Here is a 19432-nt window from a genome sequence, read left to right on the forward strand (position 1 = left end):
ATGGCCTTGATTTGCACCCAGTTGGCTCATCCGTGATATTTATAGCTCCCTCTGGAAAATTCCCCATATCACCACTATTACATTGCTTGCCCCTGAACTCCCCTTGTGCCTCTGTATTCATAATTAGAGTCACACACATTGTCTCTAAATGGGGTGTGTCTGGTGTGGTGTTGCATTCATTTTTCCGTAAAGCATGGAGAAAATCAAACAGCTCCCAAGGGTCTTCATTATCATTCTTCGGTTAATGAAGAGTTTTTATGTGAAGCCAGGCACATGCTGGATGCCTTCTGTGGAGGACTTCATCCCAGCTCCTGCTCTATCCTGCCAGGTGAGTGCCAGCATCACTGTCACCTTAGAGAGGAAGAAGCCGCAGCTTATCGAGGCCATGTAGGTTGCCCAATGTCACCCAGCTAGTAATTGTTGGAGGTGTGGGGGGAAGGCATTGGTGAAGAGTACAGAACTTACGCTACAGCTAATCACACACTTGTCCACCGAAAGACAAAACCATTCACCTCAGGCCAGACGGTTCATTAACAAACACCTAACATCTGCTCTCCTCAATCTCTTCAAAGTTTCAAAACATGCAAAGAAAGCAGAAGAGATGGCTCTTGCCCTTTTATTTTTTAAGTTTATTTTATTTTTTAAAAGTCTTTATTGAATTTGTTACAATATTACAATACTGCTTCTGGTTTTTTTTTGTTGTTGTTATGTTTTGGGGTTTTGGCCCTGAGGCATGTGGGATCTTAGCTCCTGGACCAGGGATCGAACCCGCACCCTCTGCACTGGAAGGCTCTAGAGTGCAGGCTCAGTAGTTGTGGCGCACGGGCTTACCTGCTCCGCGGTATGTGGGATCTTCCAGGACCAGGGATCCAACCTGTGTTCCCTGCATTGGCAGGCGGATTCCCAACCACTGTGCCACCAGGGAAGCCCCACCTCCTCTGCTTTTGAATCTGCAGTGAAGGATGTTCAAGACGTGAATGATACAAAGTACTGGAGGGAGTCAGTTCACTACTACTCTCCATGAGGCCCGGGAATGTGACTCATTGTACACACAGCCCTTAGAACAGGACCTGGCCCAATAAATGTTTGATAAATGAACATATAAATGAATGGACTGAATGAATACGAATGAAGGCACAAATGCCATATGACAGTAAATTCTTCCCCTCTTGGGGATCTCAGCCAAAGCAAAAGGAGAGGTAATTTGTGCAATCAGCATTTTCTCTAATATCATCAGCATTGTTTGAGCTCATGGGAAAAAAAGTTTAAAAGGTAGATGTAAATGGTTTTTCCCCTATTATAGCAAATTTTAGCAGTACAAAATAATCGAAGTTTTTCAGATTTTTACCTTTCAGGAGTCAGCAAAGTGGCCTGTATTCGTAAAATCAAAGCGATTGGCAACACACCCATCCCACTAGAGTAAGTACCCACGTCTTTTCCCTACAGAAGGAAGGCTTGGTCCCACTAGAATCCTTTCCACTCTCTCCCCATTTTTAAGGCAGTCATGACTCCATTATTCTTTCCTATATTTTCCCTGGCTCCCCACCCTCAAATGTGCCCACAAATGTTGGCTACTTATACTGCCAAACCCTTTGTAAAATTCATTTTTGCTCTCCACCATCCAGAAATCTCAACCTCCCCACCACACACTTTGTGAGTCAAAATTTAACGGTGGCATCCAAAGCCAAACCTCACTTTTCACTTAATAAAACCCAATAATTACTGTGCTTTCTGAAGTCAGATCCTCCTACTAATCTGATACAAACCATCTAAAATTAGCGTTTTCCTTCCCCCTCCATGTCAAGGGTGCTAAGTGACTCAGCCCTGCCAGGCACCAGCCCCTTCAGCTTCCAGGGTCTGTGCTGACACCCCGTCATGACTCACTCCCTCTCCCTCTCTCTCTCTCTCTCTCTCTCTCTAGTTTAAACCATGTCAGGCTTGGCTCTTTTGCCACAGATGAGAGCAGAAGACACTCTGTTATCTGAAAACGGGGGAAGAATTTCTCTTAATCTATTTTCTGGTTAAAGGAAAGGAATCACCCTTATCATCCTTGGGTGGCCAGCCTTCAAATACCGTAATTCGCATGGTAAAATGTACCTAATACTGAAGCTATACTGAATTTTCATGAGTCTTGGATGATGAAGGCTCTTGTGGGAATACTGGAATAGTTTCGGCTCATCATTATGAGTATCACTGATCACTGAGTTTAAATTTTATTGGTTTTGTAATTATATTTGTATAACTCTATTCTGGTTTTATATCAGTATAGGTAAAATAAGCTTGAGGAATTTATCCCTGATTTTATGACAGTACACATGCAAGCAATGTCATAATAAAACTATTTTAAGTCATGCTGCAGGGGAGGGGGGATTGTCTGTGAGAACATGTACTCTTTTAAAGGGGTCCAGGCTTGAAAGACACTGATCTACATATGCATTTCCTTTTAAAATAAATTTGCTGCTTTTGAATCTTATCACTGGTTTAACAGCAATATCTATGATTTCATTCTAAATATATTGAGTTTAGTATCTCAATAGCAAGTAATTCTAAGAAACAGCTAAAGATGATGACTTTAGTGTGTACTATATATTTATGGTGGTGAATTTTATATATTACAGTATGTATTATAAGATTTTTAAATTAATGTGCTTTTCACTCAGAACCTCAGGGTGTTTATGTGTATTCATGCATTCTGCATTCAAGTAAGTGAAATTGAAAATCTGGATTTTGTACTCATTATTCAAATATAACCTATATTAATAAGCCAAATTACATGAAATACAAGTTTCAGAAAAAGTATCTTACTGAGCTATTAAAGGTTTATCAGTGAAAATAAAGAGTTTTGCAAATACAGCAGACAATGCTTTGGTCTAGATTTCAATACTGGTCCTCTGTTGCCAGGTCCTTAGATTTCTTTCAATTCTTCTGTTTGCCATCTTCCTTGAGAACAAGCTGATCTTGGTTATAACAATTGAGGAGGCTAGCTTTACACTAGGGGGAGGAAGAAATCCTTTCATCATACTCCAGGAGAGGCTGTCATATATAGAAATCTCCGCATCTGTATCGTCTTCCTTTGCTTTTGCGAAGATCCACCCAGCCAATCTTCCGCCAACAAATGTTTGTGTAAAACATATTTATCCTCTAGGTTGAGGTGTTTTATATTTAATCTCCGAGGAGAGTTCACCTTCATTAACATCAGTCTCTTCTGAATTTTCCTCAGTCTTTCATCTCAAACACCATCATCCATAAATTCTGCATAAATTGAGATAAGAAGATGCAAACGTAGCCAAAAGCCTTGGAAACACTTATTATCTGTCTCGTGCGCTCATTTTCGGCAGGGGCAGTTCACATGTCTTTGTCGCTGCCACTTGGTCCCTGTATCTCCCGAGACCTGAAGTATTTTTAATTAATGATATTTAACACTATTCGCCAAGACAACTGGATTTCACATATTTGCACTGAAAACACGCACAAAATAAATGCCTCTTCTTTCCTCAAAGAGGATTATGTCTCATGATTAAAGACAGGTAACCACTGAATTTCTTTCAGATAATCTGGAATGAAATGACACTTTTCTCTATTCTGGTTTCTCTCTGGGTGAAAGAACAAACAGAACTGTAAAAAGTTCAAAGTTCTTTTCTCAGCTGCTTCAAGCTTCATACTCTGTAGGTTGCCATGTGTATTTGCGTTACGGAAGGCAAAGACTGTGATAAACATCATTCATGAGTCTGTCTGGTTTTTGTTTCTTCCATTTCATGGCATATCTGCTCTCAAGGTTCTCAAAAATCATTTAATCCAAGATCCTTTCCTAGACAACAGTTCCAGAGATTGCTTGTTTTATGAGTCTCCAAAAGGCTATAATAATACTTAAAAGCAAGGGAGGAGGCAAAAGATACCTTTGAAAATTACATTTGAAGAAGGGAGAATGTAAATGGAATTAGCTACTCCAAGTGTTGAGAGATGTGACCAAGTTTAGGGGTTAGTTCACAAGTGCTAACTTTTCACTCAGATTATTCAAAATAGCATCTATTTCAAGTTGGATTTGTTGCCGAGCTATCCTTTTTAAAAGTACAGTAATGTTTATATCTTTGTTGTAAAAATTCAAAACAGTACAGAAAGAGTGAGAAACCCTCACCCCTGGTTCCCCAGTCCTATTGCCCAGAGGGAACCACTTAAGATATTTTGTGGGGCTTCCCTGGCGGTGCAGTGGTTAAGAATCCGCCTGCCAATGCAGGGGACATGGGTTCGAGCCCTGGTCTGGAAAGATCCCACATGCCAAGGAGCAACTAAGCCCATGTGCCACAACTACTGAGCCTGGGCTCTAGAGCCCACGAGCCACAGCTACTGAGCCCACGTGCCACCACTACTGAAGCCTAGAGCCCATGCTCCGCAACGAGAAGCCACCACAATGAGAAACCCGCACACCGCAACGAAGAGTAGCCCCTGCTTGCTGCAACTAGAGAAAGCCAGCACACAGCAACGAAGACCCAACGCAGCCAAAAATACATAAAATAAATTTTTTAAAAAAGATATTTTGTGTATCTTTGTAGACATTTTCACTGCATGTATTTCCTTCACACACACACATACACACACACAGAATCATAAGATACTCTCTGTTCTGTAATCTGACAATACACAGAGCTGATCAATAGCAAGTGAGCCATTGATAAGCTATTGTAGTGAGGTGGTTTTTCTGCAGGGCTGCCAGTGTGTTGCCTTCATGGGCAGTAAAAAAAAAATTGTGAAGATGGGTGTGGAGGGTGCTAGGGCTTTGATGCCCCAGAGCCCCTTTCTGAGCAAGAGAAAATCATCATGGCTTCCCCTCTGCTCACTTAAAAAACCCATGTACCGAACTACATGGCAGGGGCTGAGTTAGGCTCTGGGGACTCTGAGCCCAGTCAGAGAAGCACGGCCCTTGCCCTCGTGGGGCTCTCAGTCTGCTCTCCTTACAAACCACTGTTCCCAGGAAAGCATCTGCTCATCAACTCTTTCAAGCCAACCTTTACTGAGCACCTATCATGAACCAAGTGCTATTTTAGACACGACAAAGATGAACAAGGTTCCAAACCTACCCTTCAGGATCACAGTCTAAGGGAGAGATAGATTACTGTTACAAGAGCACTGTGAAATACGCATGATGCTATTAAGGAGGTAGGATGAGGTGTGACTTCACTTAGCCCTGGGGAGGGGGAGGGGAGGGGAGGGTTGGGAAGCTTTCCTGAAGCCCCAGGGTGGAGTTGGGGTGAGGTAATTTCAGGTGGAGGGGACTAGGCAAGCAGACACCTCTGTCAGGACATGTGGGGAAACGGCAGCATTTTAGGGCTACTGGAGCGTGTGGAGCGGGATCAGAATGTGGAGAGCTTTGCACACGTCTGAGGACTTCGGGTATATCCAAGGCAATGGGAGGAAGGGGGGCTTGTTTAGGCAGAAGGATTGGGGTGGGCTTAAAGAATCACAGAGCTCACTCTTACAGCTGTAGGAGGCTGGGAAACTAACCCAGAGACTGTGGCAGAGGGGTCCAGAGGAGAAATGATGAGACCCTAAGCCAGGCAGAGGTATTTAGTGGGTAAAACTATCTGGGTGTGAGAACAAATTGGATGTGAAGTTTGAAAACAATGGGCGGGTTTCTGGGACTTCCCTGGTGGCACTGTGGTTAAGAATCCACCTGCCAATGCAGGGGACTCGGGTTCGAGCCCTGGTCCAGGAAGATCCCACATGCTGCAGAGCAACAAAGCCCGTGTGCCACAACTACTGAGCCTGTGCTCTAGAGCCCATGAGCCACAACTACTGAGCCCGTGTACCACTACTGAAGTCCACGCACCTAGAGCCCGTGCTCCACAAGAGAAGTCACCGCAATGAGAAGCCCACGTACCACAACCAAGAGTAGCCCACACTCGCTGCAACTAGCGAAAGCCTGTGTGCAGCAACGAAGACCCAACACAGCCAAAAATAAAATATAAATAAAAAAATAAATATTTAAAATGGGACTTCCCTGGTGGCGCAGTGCTTAAAATCTGCTAGCCAATGCAGGGGACATGGGTTCGAGCCCTGGTCCAGGAAGATCCCACATGACATAGAGCAACTAAGCCCGTGTGCCACAACTACTGAGCCTGCGCTCTAGAGCCCGTGAGCCACAACTACTGAAGCCTGTGTGCCTATTGCCCGTGCGCCACAACAAAAGAAGCCACCGCAACGTGTAGCCCCTGTTCGCCGCAACTAGGGAAAGCCCGCTCCAAGCAACGAAGACCCAACGCAGCCAAAAATAAATAAATAAATAAACATAAAAGCTAAATAAATAACCACTCAATTCTACCTTCCCATCCCACCCTCTTAAGATAACCAAGTAACCTGCCTCTCCTCCCCCTGTCTTCAACCCAGCACAGCTAGTCCCCACAATGCCCCTGAAGCTGCTCTAGCGAGGGTCACCTGTGAGAGGGGTCGAGTTCCCAGAGCTCTCGGCAGCACCAGGCTCCGTGGCCAGGCCTTCAACTCTCTCTTCCTTTGCTTTGCCTGACGTGGCCCCCTCTCCCGGTCTCCTTTACCCCACACGGCGGCTCCTCCATTGGCTTCCCCACCTCCCCGGTCCCTGGTCCTAGAATCAAGTTCCATCTTCTTTTCAGATTCTCCAGATGCGATCCCGTCTGCACCTCCACCTCCACGTGGAAGTCTCCCAGTTCTAACGCCATTCTTCCAAAATCCCAAAGTCAGGTGTCCAACTGCCGGCATTCAGCCACAGGAAACTTGTCCAGAGCTCCTTTCTCCTCCCTGCCTACATTCTCTGCCCGCGTCAACGGTGCCACCGGCGATCATCCTCCAAAGCCCGGTATCTGGAGCCACGCTTAGCTCTGGCTGGACAGGGCACAGATGCTCTACTCTCTGTCCCCAACTTTGCATTGCTGTGCACTCTGTCCTTCCTTTCTTTAAAAAATACATTTGACACACACAAAACATTATCTACAAAGTCACCATCCCAGATTTTGGCTTATTATTCCCTTTTTCCTTTATTATTTTTATGTTTAATACATTACATACAACATATTTAATACATACAGAATTCTACGATATACATGAGTTATAAAGCATAATAAACCATAAACCTACCATACAACCTAAGAACGAGAACATTACCAATAACCAGCAACTACCCATGTGTCCCCCTGTTATCCGCTCCCTCTGTTTCCCTCTCAGAGGTAAGCAGTAGGTTAAATTTTGGTTTAGCATTGTTTTGTTTTGTTTCTTACAGTATAGTTTTGCCATTTATGTATGCTTAGACAATGTACTCTTTGGTTTTGCTTGGTTTTGAGCTCAATAAAAACAGTCTCAACCATACCCTGGGACTTTTTTTTTCTTAATATTTTCTGAGATTCATTCTTATTGTCAGGTATAGCTGTAGTTCACCTCTTGTCACTACAGAATAATATCCCGTAGTGTGAATATACCTAATTTACTTAAACATTCTCTTGTAGACAGAATGGCATTTCAGTTTTTCCCGTTATTAACTATTATGAAGATGTTACTATGACCATTTTTGTACACACCTGCTGGTACACAAATGTAAGAGCTTACTGGATACACAACTGGGAGGTGGAGTCATAAGCTAGATCCTGAAGTATGCAAATGTTCAACTCTGTGAGGTGTAGTTGTTTTCTAAAGCCGAGGTGCCTGTCTACACATCCACACAATGATGAGCTCACATTCAGCACCTGGTGCTGTCAGAATCCTTAATTTTACAAATCTTATGGATATAAACTGCAAGCTCATTGTGGTCTTAATTCATATCTCCAAGGTTTCTAGTTTCTACTCATTTATAAGCCCTATGTATTTCCTCTTCTTGTGAAATGTCTTTTCAAGTTTCTTCTGTTTTTCTTTTTTTTGTACTTTCTAATTTTTTTTTATTACTCAAAAAGGGTTCACTTTTAAATACAAAAGTTAAATAAAGCTTTCTGACTCTGTGCTTGTACTTTCAACACTTTCACAACCATTTTCTGCTCCTCAGTAAGGAAAGTGTACCCGATCCTGTCACGGACACATTTAGCACACATGGAACCGCCATAGGCCCGGCTGACATGCTTTTTTGTTTTAGATGATCTCACAGAACTTAACGTCTCACAGTGCGAACTCCTTGAAGTCGGCCTGAGCACACGCCACAGGCGGATTTTGGTGTTTTCCTAATCTTCTTGGTATAAAGGTAAACAATTCTATTACCAGGGGTTCGGGACAGGCTGGTTTTGTTAAGAGACTGTATTGTAGGACAGCCTACAATTGTATGTCAAACGCTGGACCATCCTGAATGCCTCTGGATACCGTCCCCGGAAGAGGAAGGCTATTTTCTGTTTTTTTTAAAAAATAGGAATTCTCTATATATTCTGCTTACTACTCCTTTCTCGGTTAACTGTATCGTAAATGTCAAGTCTTGGTTTGTCTTTCCACTACACTAAATTGTTAGCTTAACTTAAGTGCTAGTTTTAATATATTTGATTTAATCATCTTTTCTTTTATGATTAGCATATGTCTCAAGAGATTCTTTCTGGCCCTAAGGTTTTTTTCCATGCAAACATTTAAGTATTTGCTTTTCGTAATCAAAACCTTAATGTATTTGGAATTGACTGCTAGGTGAGGTGCGAGGCAGAAATCCATCTCATTGTCTTCCATAAGGATAACCGTTATTGTAGCACTACTTATGGAGCCACGCTTCCTGCCCCCACTGATCTGCCGTGCCACCTCATCACATCTCAAAGGGCAGCGTATACACCTGGGCTATTCCTCAGGCTCCTTAGCTCGCTGCACTGCTCAGAGCGCCTACTTCTGCTCCACATACAACACAAACTCTGTAATAAAACTTACTGTCTTGTAAAAGGTCCCCTCAACCTCCTCATTATAGTCAGAAGCAGCCAGCCATCTTCGTCCTTTGCTATTCCACAGATGTTCAGATATCTGCCTGTCACATCCAACAAAACCTGTTGGAATTTCTGCTGGAAATGGCATTGAATCTGTAGATCATTGTTGGGAGGTTTGATACCCTTACTACCTTCATGAACAAAGATACTGTAGCTCTTCATTTGTCTCTGCCTTGCTTCTGCATCTTTGTCCTGCAAATCCTCAGCCAAGCCTTACCCTAAACACTGCCTGCCTCAGACATGCATTTTACCTCTCAACTAACAGGAGGACAAGCGTGTCTTTCATGTGCAAATTTTTTAGATAGCTGCAAGAGTCCAAGAAAAAGATGGGGTGTGTTTGAGGTTTGTTGCTGAGTACACTGAGAATTCGAGAAGAGTAAGATGACACTGGTTTGAGACACACCGAGTCTTTGGTGTGATTCAGCACAGAGGAGTCTGGATAGATTGCCCACTGAAACTGTACGACTAAGAAGTTAACCAGTGACAGGCTCATGAGGACCAGGCTTTAAATGGGCAGAGGAAGAGAAAACTATGAAAGTAGCTAAGAAATTACAAGAAACATGGAAGGTAAATCAGAAGAGTGAAGTCAAGGGGGAACCAGGGAAAGGAGATTTTTGAAGAAGTGGTTAATATTGCCCAAACCCAGAGAAGAAAGATCACTGGAAAGGCCACGGGATCTAACAATTAAGAGAGCACTAATGACAGAAGAGATGGGTAAAAAAAACAAACAACAACAACAAAAAAAACCTAACTTCACTGAGTTAAAGAGAGTATGGGAGGAGAAGGTGGTTGGCACAGAGTAGACACTTGGATATTTGTCGAGGACAAGCCTGAGAGAAATGGAAAGAGGGCAGACTCTTCTCTAAATGAGCTCAGCTGTGAATAGAGGGAGGCTGACGGCAGAATATCACAGATGAGAAACAGGGCGCTGTAGGACCTGACCTCAACCACCATCCCACACACCAGCCTCCACGTTACAGACAGCAGGGTGAGCAGCAGAGTGAGGAAGGTTCCGAACAAGTGCTTCTTTAGAGGGAAAACATAAAAGTGGGATCCCTAATGGAAATGATGAGAGTGAGTGAGTGGATGTGAGAGCCACGGACGTTGATGACAAGGAGAGGTTCTGGACGTACCTGCAGAGACACAGAAAAGGCCCCGGCTGCAGAATGGTCGCCTTCCTACCTTTGAGGTCACCTGACATAAACTAAGGGGTTTTCAAGCTATGTTGTATATTCTTTAATGAACATATAGGCACTCGAACTTGCACAAATTGTTTTTGTCTTTAGATAAAAGGCATCCATCATGGGATTAGATCAACAATACATTTAAGGAAGCCATTCCAACACATAACTAGTTGAGAAAAGATATGGTACATACTTCATGAAACTGGGAGACTCTTACCAACTGTAATTCGGATAAAATACATTAAAATATTTGGAGGGGGTTATTCTTTCTTAAAGAAGGATGTGCCACCACCCAGAATAACATACCTGCTATGGAAGAGAAAATAAGTCCTCCACCTGAGCGTCTCGGGGAAAATGAGTCCCCGTCTCAATCTAGCACAGATTAAATGGACCTAAAGAAAGCATACAATTCTCTTCACTTTAAGGGCAAGCGATGCCTAAGAAGGCATGTTACTCTGCAGGTAAACATGTATATGCTATAGTTATGCAGGATTATCATTTGCTAAGGTTTTTTCCCCCTTTCACCTCCAATGTACCTGAGTGTATATTTGATATAACTGCTTTGGGGCAAGGCCAGCTTACACCATGAGGGGAGGGGGCCACTGTCTCGCAGACAATGAAGGCTGATGGTGCCTATGACATAGACAGCAGCTTCTCTCTCCAGTCACTGTGTTCAATGGGGCTCTAATCCCAGAAAGGGTACCTAGTATATTCAACACGGTCGTTCCCATATGCATTTCCCCAGTATCTTTTCACCTCCATTAATCTCTTATTCCCTTTCCATGAGCACCTACCCTGTGCTGAGCTCGGGGACCCCCTAGAGATCTCTACAGAAGCTGCCGTCTATCAAGCTCTCACTGTGCGCCGCAGCCCATGTTACCTGCCTACGTGCATCACCTCCTTTAATCCACACCTCATGCCTGTGAGAGAGGAGCTAGTCTCTCTTGTCTCCATTTCACAGATGAGAAAATCGTGCTGATACTTCAGTCGCACAGCAAGAACGCGGCAAACCTGAAACGCGAATCTGGGTGTGTCTGACTTCAAAGCCCTGGTTCTTAACCATCTCCCTGCGATGACCACAAACAAGTCCACATGCTGTTCCCATATCGTGCGAGTCTGGAGCTGGGGCAGCGCCGAAAAGGAAGAACTGAGTGGAGTGATGCCGCTCACCTATCCACGCTGCATGGACACGCAGCTGAGCCGAGAGCCTACTCAGTTCCGGAAAACAACCCAAGGCTGTTCACTACTCTTAGCGGCCACTCTCTCCGCCCACCTCCTTTTTCCCCCCTCAGGGTGAGGGAATATGAGATCACGAGAGGACGAAATGCTTGGAGAACGTGACTGTATCTGACCTGCCAGGGCCAGCAGCAGCCTGAGTACCTCTGATAAGCAGGCGGGGAGAGCATGCCTCTGGCCACAGGGACTTCTGCAGGCGTCTAATCGAGGCTTCAGAAAAGGAGGTCTCGGGAGAGAGAGCAGAGTGATGCTTCTCCCCTGTCAGAGTAACCGCTCTAACCACTCAGGACAAAGTGCCCCGTTGCTCACAGCATCACTCTGCCGCAGGGTCACGTACCCCTATTCAACTGACTTTCAGGCTTTTCTCTGAGAAAGAAGAAAGAAAGAAAAAAAGAAAAAAGAAAGAAAGGAAGAAATGGTCTCCTAGGTCTGGGGTAAAAATGAAAAAAGCAAGTTGACTGGCTTTGAAATGCCAAAGACCTCCATCTCTGGCTTGTCCTAGTCCCGAGGGACCGGGGACCCCCCCGGATCTTGCTCACTGCTCTTCATTCAAAGTCCCCTGGGAAACAGCTGCTTGTTTTCCAAGAACTGTAGGAACACTCTGTTCTTCCACAAGGTCCCAGCAAACGTCCACAACCTGGAGCGGCACAAAGGTCAACCAGATGCAGATAGGCTCGCGGCCGCTGTGCTGTTATTATTAAGGCACTTTTGACTGTGTTTCTTTGAGGAAACAAGTATAGACAAGGTTAAAAAAAAAAAGAAGTTATTCTGTATCATATCCCAGAATGGGTCCCAGCCATTTCTCAACCTCGGCCACAGACATGCTCTTCCTCAAAGCATAATCCTCAATCTGCAAAAGATTAAAAGCAGTTTATTAAACCAAAATGATAAGACTTTGTGAACTCAAGTTTCCACAGCATTCGCCAAGATACATTAAGTACGTTTTATGTCTTTTGTCTTAATAGTAATCCACTGAGTTAAATGGAGACAGATATTTATCTATTCATCGAGGTGCCTTATTTTCCGGGCAGAAAAACAACATGTCGTAACTACCTCAGGCTGAGAGCCCGGCTGGGGTGTGTGTGTGGCAGGGGTGTGGGAGGGTTGGTCTCTGTGTAAACGGCAGGGTGAGAAATGGGGCAGTGGGCTGAAATCAAATCAAGACATAAACCGGAGTACATCTCTTCATCCTTTCCCTCTCATTTTCTTCTCACTCACATGTAAAATAAAACAGGTCTAACAGTTCCATTCAAAACAAGACAGGCCTCTAGGGATGCCACACACAATGAAACAGCTAACCTACCTGATCCTTGGAAATTTTCCCCACGGCAAAATATCTGGACCTCAAATTGGAGAAGTAAAGGCCGGATACCGCTGAAGCAGGTGCCATGGCCAGCGATTCTGTTAACCTGATGCCTGGGGAGAGCAGCATGGGGAGAAACGTTTGTTTATTCAGTGCTGAGACAGGCCTGCCGAGTGGTAGGCTCCCAGCATATTCTTGTTTACAAGTGAATGAGAGTGAGCTTGTGCCTTCCAGGTGGACATGTGAGACAGCATGAAAGATGTGGGCAGACTCGTCTAGCAAATTCCCGCTGAAGGGATGAACAAATTCAGGGTGTGCAGATCTCCTCTAACCTGGGGGGAGAGGCCTGGAAAAGACTCTCTACATTCTTATGCCTGCCCTCCAAGGTCAGCCGTGGAGGCTACGCCTGGGCCTTCTAGACAAGGACTCCAACCCTGCAGATGGGGACACCACCTGGACCTCCAAGCGCACCTGTGAGGCCAAGGCCACTAGGGGAATGACAGACAGCCAGGCCCCACTGAGGATGAGCCCACATCAAGGCTATCTAGTCTACGCCATTCACTTTCTGGACAAGGCAACGGAGCGACGTAAAGGCTCGGTGCTTTGCCAAAGGTCGCCCAGCTGGCTTACGGCAGAAACGGGTCCCCAAGTCCCCGTCTCCTGTCTCCTGGAGCCGCTGCCATCCCTGCCAGCCCAGATTCAATGAGCCTCATAGCTCTTCATGTCCATCTACATTCCTTTAACGTCTTCGGCGTGGATGGCACGCTTTTGATGAACGCCACTGAAAACAGTACACTGTGTTCACAGTGGTACAGAAGTAAAGAGAGAGGGAGTGGAAGGGAAGGGTGGGAATTCTGTGAGACGAGGGTCCAGAGACACTCCTAGAAGTGGTGGAAGGAGAGAGTGACGTGAAATACATTATTAAAGGATACAAACGTCACTCAATAGTGGAGAGACTGAAAACAGTAACACACGTGTAATAGGAAAATGGGGCAGGGGATGTATGGGCTGGTGTGAGTCAGCTAAGCTCCCATCTATTGTAGGTGAAAAGAAAATAATGAAAACTGATAAACCTGAAAATGGTGATAAAAGAACACTACTCAACAATAATTCTACAGGGCCTCCATGTGCACGAATTGAAATGAGTTTCTTTTCCTCCTGTTAAAATAATAATAATATATGGGCTTGCCTGGTGGCGCAGTGGTTGAGAGTCCGCCTGCCGATGTGGGGGACACGGGTTCGTGCCCCAGTCCGGGAAGATCCCACATGCCGCGGAGTGGCTGGGCCCGTGAGCCATGGCTGCTGAGCCTGTGCGTCCGGAGCCTGCGCTCCGCAGCAGGAGAGGCCACGGCAGTGAGAGGCCCACGTACCGCAAAAAAATAATAATAATAAATAATAATAATAATATGGAGGTGAAGGACTAGAACACACTGCTGGAAGTGAGAAACGATGGGATCAGGGATCTCACTGTAAGCCTCTCCGTGTCCCCCACCTGCTCCATCCGCACGCCTTCCCTCCGCTACCGTGTGTGTAACATGAGGCAGGATGCGCGCCTGCCCGGTGCTGACCTGTGTGCCGCTCCACGTCTGCCAGCCTCCACATGGTCAGCTTCTCGGTGTGGTCGGGCTGGCTGGGGTAGCCGGGCGCCGGCCGGATGCCCTCGTAGCGCAGCCTCCGCAGGTCGGCCACGGCCAGCTGCTCGCCGCCACAGTAGCCCCACAGCTCCCTGCGGACACGCGCGTGCAGCTCCTCGGCGAAGGCCTGGGGCGGAACACACCGTCGGACGGAGGCGGGAGCCCTTCTCCTGCCTTCCCTCCTGCCCTCCGTCCCGCCCACAAACACACCTCCCTGACCCGACAGCAGGTGGGGGAACCGGCGAGAGGGATGGGCCGGGGGCTCAACTCATCTGTACTGTCATCAGCTGCTCCGCGGCTCAGTTCTGGCCTCAGCCCAGGCTCTCAAGGATCATATTCAATGATCCGAGGACCTTCAGACCTTTCTCTGACGCTCAGGCTACAGCTTGTGGTGGCCAGAAGGAGGAGCGGGGACCATGACAGCAGCCAGTGACTCTGCTGTGAGCCTCGGGAAAAGGGGAGCGGCTCCCACAGCTTAGGCTGCCCCACCCGACAGAGGAAGATGAGGGATCTACAGGCGAGCCCAACATCAGAACGAGAAGCTCTGAAACAGAACCTGTTTGGCTTTTTGCAGGGTCCTCTGGAAAACATCAAATCACAAGCACAGGGCGACACCAGAACCAAGACAATGAAGTCAAGGCTCCACGGGCCACTCCAACTACAGCATCGCTGAAGGGTACTCTGTGCCCAAAGATGAGGCGTGAGAGTGACTCGAAAATACAGGATTTAAGAGTATGTGTGCTGTTAGAGCCAAACACACACACACGCACATGCACACGTGCATGCGCACTCTGGCCTCAGGGCACCACGGCTCTACCTCGGCCAGCCGGTCCCCCAGCGCCTTGACCATGATGCTGCTGTAGTCGTCACACTCTTCCTCGTAGGCCTTGCTCAGCTCCTCCACCCCGAAGCAGGCGACGGCAAACAGACCCAGGTAGTCAGGGATACCCGAGTGCAGAGGGGCGATGAAGTCCGAGAGGCAGAGGTAGGGGTCTGCGCTGGCAGAGTCCTTCTCGGCCTTGAAACACAAGGAGTGGGCAGAGTGGCCATTAGCATGGAATTGGCACCAACACACAGAGAAGAGCAATCGGGCACCTTCCCAGAAATACAGCTTCAAATGGAGCTGTCTGTTTTGTTCACTGTTACCTCCCCAGCACTTAGGAGAGCGCCTGATATGTAGTGAGTGTTCAATAAACATGTGTTGAATAAATAAATGGAACGAGATTTTTAGAAAGATATGACATGAAATGACATACACAGTTGAGAAACCAGTTAACTCGCTCATTCACACACTGGCCAAACATTTACTGAATGCCTACAGGAACTGGAACCCTAAATATTCATATAAAAAGGTTTTCTTTTCCTCCAAAAGTGTTTTCAATTCAAGACCCACATTAAATCCTAAAGTTATGTTCAAAAGGGGTCCACTAAGTGTGTAAGCCTCTACTTTACATCGACAGAAGCAGTTCAACAAACGGCTAAGGTCAGCAACACAGGGCCACGTGCTGTCCACCACGGGCGGTGGGTCAGGGGATGGCTAAGGACACTTCCGGGGTGGCCTGAAACCAATCAAAAAATTGAGCAGGATCTGCTTCTGGGGTTCTCTCCTCAGGCCAGGTGGCCATCCTCGCCTGATTTCCATCTTCAGCTGATGACTGACTTATCCCTGCTACTGAGCTGACAAATAAGGTCTTATACATACTTCACAATCAACACGTTTGCTGAGAAGGTAAATAACAAATGACTAATATTTACTGAGCGCTGACTGTGTCAGGCACTGGTCTTGGTGCTTTATACGAATTAACTAATCCAATCCTCTCAACAACCTTGTGAAGTAAGTGACACCACCAGCTCCATTTTATACAAGAAATCCAAGGCAGCGAGAGCTTGAAGAACTAGTTCAAGGTCAGACAGTGGCAGGCCCATGGGTCTGATCCACAACCAATGCTCTTGACCACTACACAACACTGCTTAGGACAGATCAATTAATGAGCAGTCAACCCAGAAGCTTCACAGATATTTGCTTGCCAGCTCTGGAAACAAGTACAGTCTAATCGACACTGGGCAAAAAACAGTTAAGCGGCTGCAGACAAGAAGGTATTTGATAAAGGCAAGTGGAAATGTCACAGAGCCAGGGCCAGCTATGCAGGGAGGAGCTGCCTTCCACTTGTACTCTGCCCAACAACTGCTCTTTGCTAACAAAAGCCAGGAGATACAAAGTTTCCCAGCACCACAAGGAGAGACAGGTCACAGAGCCACACAGCTCTTTAAAATAGACAGCGATCAGAGCCACTCAGAACAGAAGACTCCCGGAGCAGTAAGTCACTGCAGCCAGAATTTTCCAGCGTACTGGAAAAAAGCACATCCTTAGAAATAGCTATCTGGGTAGGTAACACACGTACTTTGAAAAGTCATTATATTAAATGCCCTAATACAGTCCCTCACAGACTGCTTGGACATGAATGGTGTTGGATGTAAAAAGAGGTCAGAGGACACAGGACTTGAAGGATAGAAATTCAGCCCAGGGTGGAGGTTTCTGACCTTAATTACTTCTTTAAAAGAAAAGTCACCAGTTCCCTAGTGAGGAGGGGCTAGGACTTAACATTAGAATCCTCTTGTGTTCTGAGGTGTCTGAGCCTGAGTGCACGGAGTGAGGATGCACCAGGCCTGGGTGCACACAGTAATGGTGTAGCTGTCCCCGTTTAACTTGTTATGGTACTGTTTAATGTCCCAAGTTTAAGGATTCCCTCAGACGTTGTTATAGTTAAAACATCTGACATTATGAATTACATTGTGATTATGATTAAAAGCAATACTATCACTCCTGAATGACTGAAAATGGTAATAAGACCATGCGAGAAGCACTTGCTACTGTCCTTTGTTAATGACTGGTGAATTCTGGCTCCGATTCTTGATCAGGGCAGTTTTTTTTTTTTTTTTTTTTTTTTTGCGGTACGCAGGCCTCTCACTGCTGTGGCCTCTCCCGTTGCGGAGCACAGGCTCCGGACGCACAGGCTCAGCGGCCATGGCTCACAGGCCCAGCCGCTCCGCGGCACGTGGGATCTTCCCGGACCGGGGCACGAACCCATGTCCCCTGCATCGGCAGGCGGACTCTCAACCACTGCGCCATCAGGGAAGCCCCAGCTCATTTTTTTATAGCAGCTAAAGGGACATGCTTACAGATTTGCATGTTTAAAGGTGGGGTCATAGGAGAGGGAGCCGTGTGGAGGAGAGCCTGTTCTATGACCCAGGAGAAGCCAGTGGCATGAGAGAACAGCCATTGGGGTGTGGACAGCCTGGGCTCTCCCCTCCGAGCTGCGCAGCTCAGCGCACTCTCCATCAGCTTTCGTTTTCACCTCTGCAAAATGGAAACATATAAACTGCCCGACAACAGGTTGTGTGGAAATGAAACAAGATGGTCCATTAAGTGCCCTGCTAAACAGCTGGCCCCTGGTAGACATCCAGCGAATGTCTGCTCCCGCCCCCCCCCCCCCGCCCCCGTCTTCGCCTTGAGAAAGGAGCCGCCAGCCTATTTTAATGACAGGCCCGGATGCAAACCAATGTTCTTGAGCAAGTGAATGTCCACCTGTGCATGACCCCCCGAGGCAGCAGCAGTGTTTCTCCTCACCCATCCAACCCCGACAGGAAACACCTCCCTCCTGCTGGTGCCCGAGAGGCCCAGCTTCTAAACCCACACTGGCCCCTTCTCTATATCACAAATGCCTTGAGCTCGGGGCTGTGACTGGTCATTTGGGGTGAGGTGGGGCAGAGCTATGCTTACACAAAGTTCAAACTTACACCATTCTTATTTATGTTTTGTGAGTGCTTAAAACAAAGAGTAGGGCAATGTGTCCGCTGGCCGCACGGCCTCCGCACCTGCTGCCTGAGTCCGTAGAAGGTGGCGATGGGCTCCACGGCCTGGGGTGCCGCGCCCTCCGCATACAGGTGGATGTCGTCCTGGCTGCTCTGCGCTGGCCAGAACCCAACCACGCCCCTGGCGTGGAGCTGCTTCTGACTAATCAGTGCCTGCAGCATATTTTGGGCATCATCATAGACTTTTTTGGCTTCTTCACCTGTTAGGAAAATATCGTAAGAATTCACTTAGAGATGCCAATAATAACCAGCAAAGCATGCTTCTTTTTAAAACTACTACCTCTCCTCAGTCATCTTCTCTCTTCACCCCTCTCTTTTCCCCTCAAATACTTTAAAAATCAGTGTTTGCCATCAGCAACCCCAGGGGCATGAGCTAAGGGTTCAGCAGTTCTGCTAAGTGCAGCTCCCGCACACAGTCTGCTTCGCCAGCTCAAGCCACTTATTTTTCCATTTAACAAAAGGCAGAGAGCCAGCTCTTGGCTCCGCGCAGCAATGTGTCAGACAGAGAGCGAGACAAGGCAGGCCAGACCCTTCCACCACCACGTTCCTCGTGCACAGACAGCTCCCCTGACCTCGCCGTGACCCCTGGGGGTGCAGAACAGCCTGAGGAGTGGAGTGTGACTTCAGTGCTGCTCCTGGATGGCCCAGCCCAGGGCCCATCAGGGCCTCACCTGGTTCCGGCGGGAGCCAGCGGGGTTAGGGTTGGGCTTTCTGTCCGGGCCTGGCCAGCCCTGCTTCAGCCACTCGACTGCTCATCTGTGATCACTCGGGAGCAGATCAGAATGAGAGGCCCTTGCCCACTGCTGCACCTCGGCTAGCCTGGGAGCCGCTGAGTCACAGCACCTAACACGCACCCCAGGGCCCCCCCAGGAAGTGGGCAAGGGCCACTCTCCCAGGCTCCCCTCAGCCCTAACCCCACACACCCACCAGTCCACCCCCCACCTCGCTCTGAGCTGGCTGTTACAGAACCCTTTGAAGGGCTTAGTGTTTCGGTCCCATGTCTCTGGGGGCAGGGCTGACAGCGAGACGCAGGGCTAGCAGTTTATCTATCAACTAGCTTGTCACCCCCAGCCCCTCCCCAGCAGGCACAATAGCCTCTTTGCCGGTCCCCAAATCAGCCCACGTGTCTGTGCCTTCCCACTCGGTCTCCTCGGCCTGGAGTGTCCTTTTCTTCATCACCACCTCACATTCCCAGTCCCAGGCCCAGTAGCTCCCACTAATCTTCAAAAAGCAGTTCAAACACCACCTCCTCCAGGAAGCCTCTCCTGATGTCCCACTCTGAGGTCTGACTCATTTCCCTGT

The 19432-nt window shown here is 47.2% G+C and overlaps 1 protein-coding gene and 1 pseudogene across 2 annotated transcripts in view; both read right to left on the bottom strand.

The window, feature by feature from the left end:
* Positions 1–7024: 7024 nt before the first annotated feature.
* LOC309971279 (large ribosomal subunit protein eL34-like) lies at positions 7025–9492 on the bottom strand (annotated as a pseudogene). Its single transcript has one exon. The product of its transcript is annotated as a large ribosomal subunit protein eL34-like (transcript).
* A 2036-nt stretch (positions 9493–11528) lies between these two features.
* The window catches only part of LOC309971810 (methionine synthase-like), a gene marked incomplete at its 5' end in the record, with an annotated part of 103830 nt that continues 95926 nt past the window's right edge, over positions 11529–19432 (bottom strand). Inside the window, 5 exons of the mRNA XM_082855188.1 lie at positions 11529–12170; positions 12624–12736; positions 14192–14384; positions 15075–15275; positions 18134–18330. Of these exons, the coding sequence (XP_082711314.1) occupies positions 12084–12170; positions 12624–12736; positions 14192–14384; positions 15075–15275; positions 18134–18330 (791 nt within the window). The 3' untranslated portion in view covers positions 11529–12083. The remainder of the gene's footprint in view (positions 12171–12623; positions 12737–14191; positions 14385–15074; positions 15276–18133; positions 18331–19432) is intronic.

The sequence above is a fragment of the Leucopleurus acutus genome, assembly GCF_964270905.1.
Source record: "Leucopleurus acutus genome assembly, chromosome: 14".
In the NCBI taxonomy this organism is placed as follows: Eukaryota; Metazoa; Chordata; class Mammalia; order Artiodactyla; family Delphinidae; genus Leucopleurus; species Leucopleurus acutus.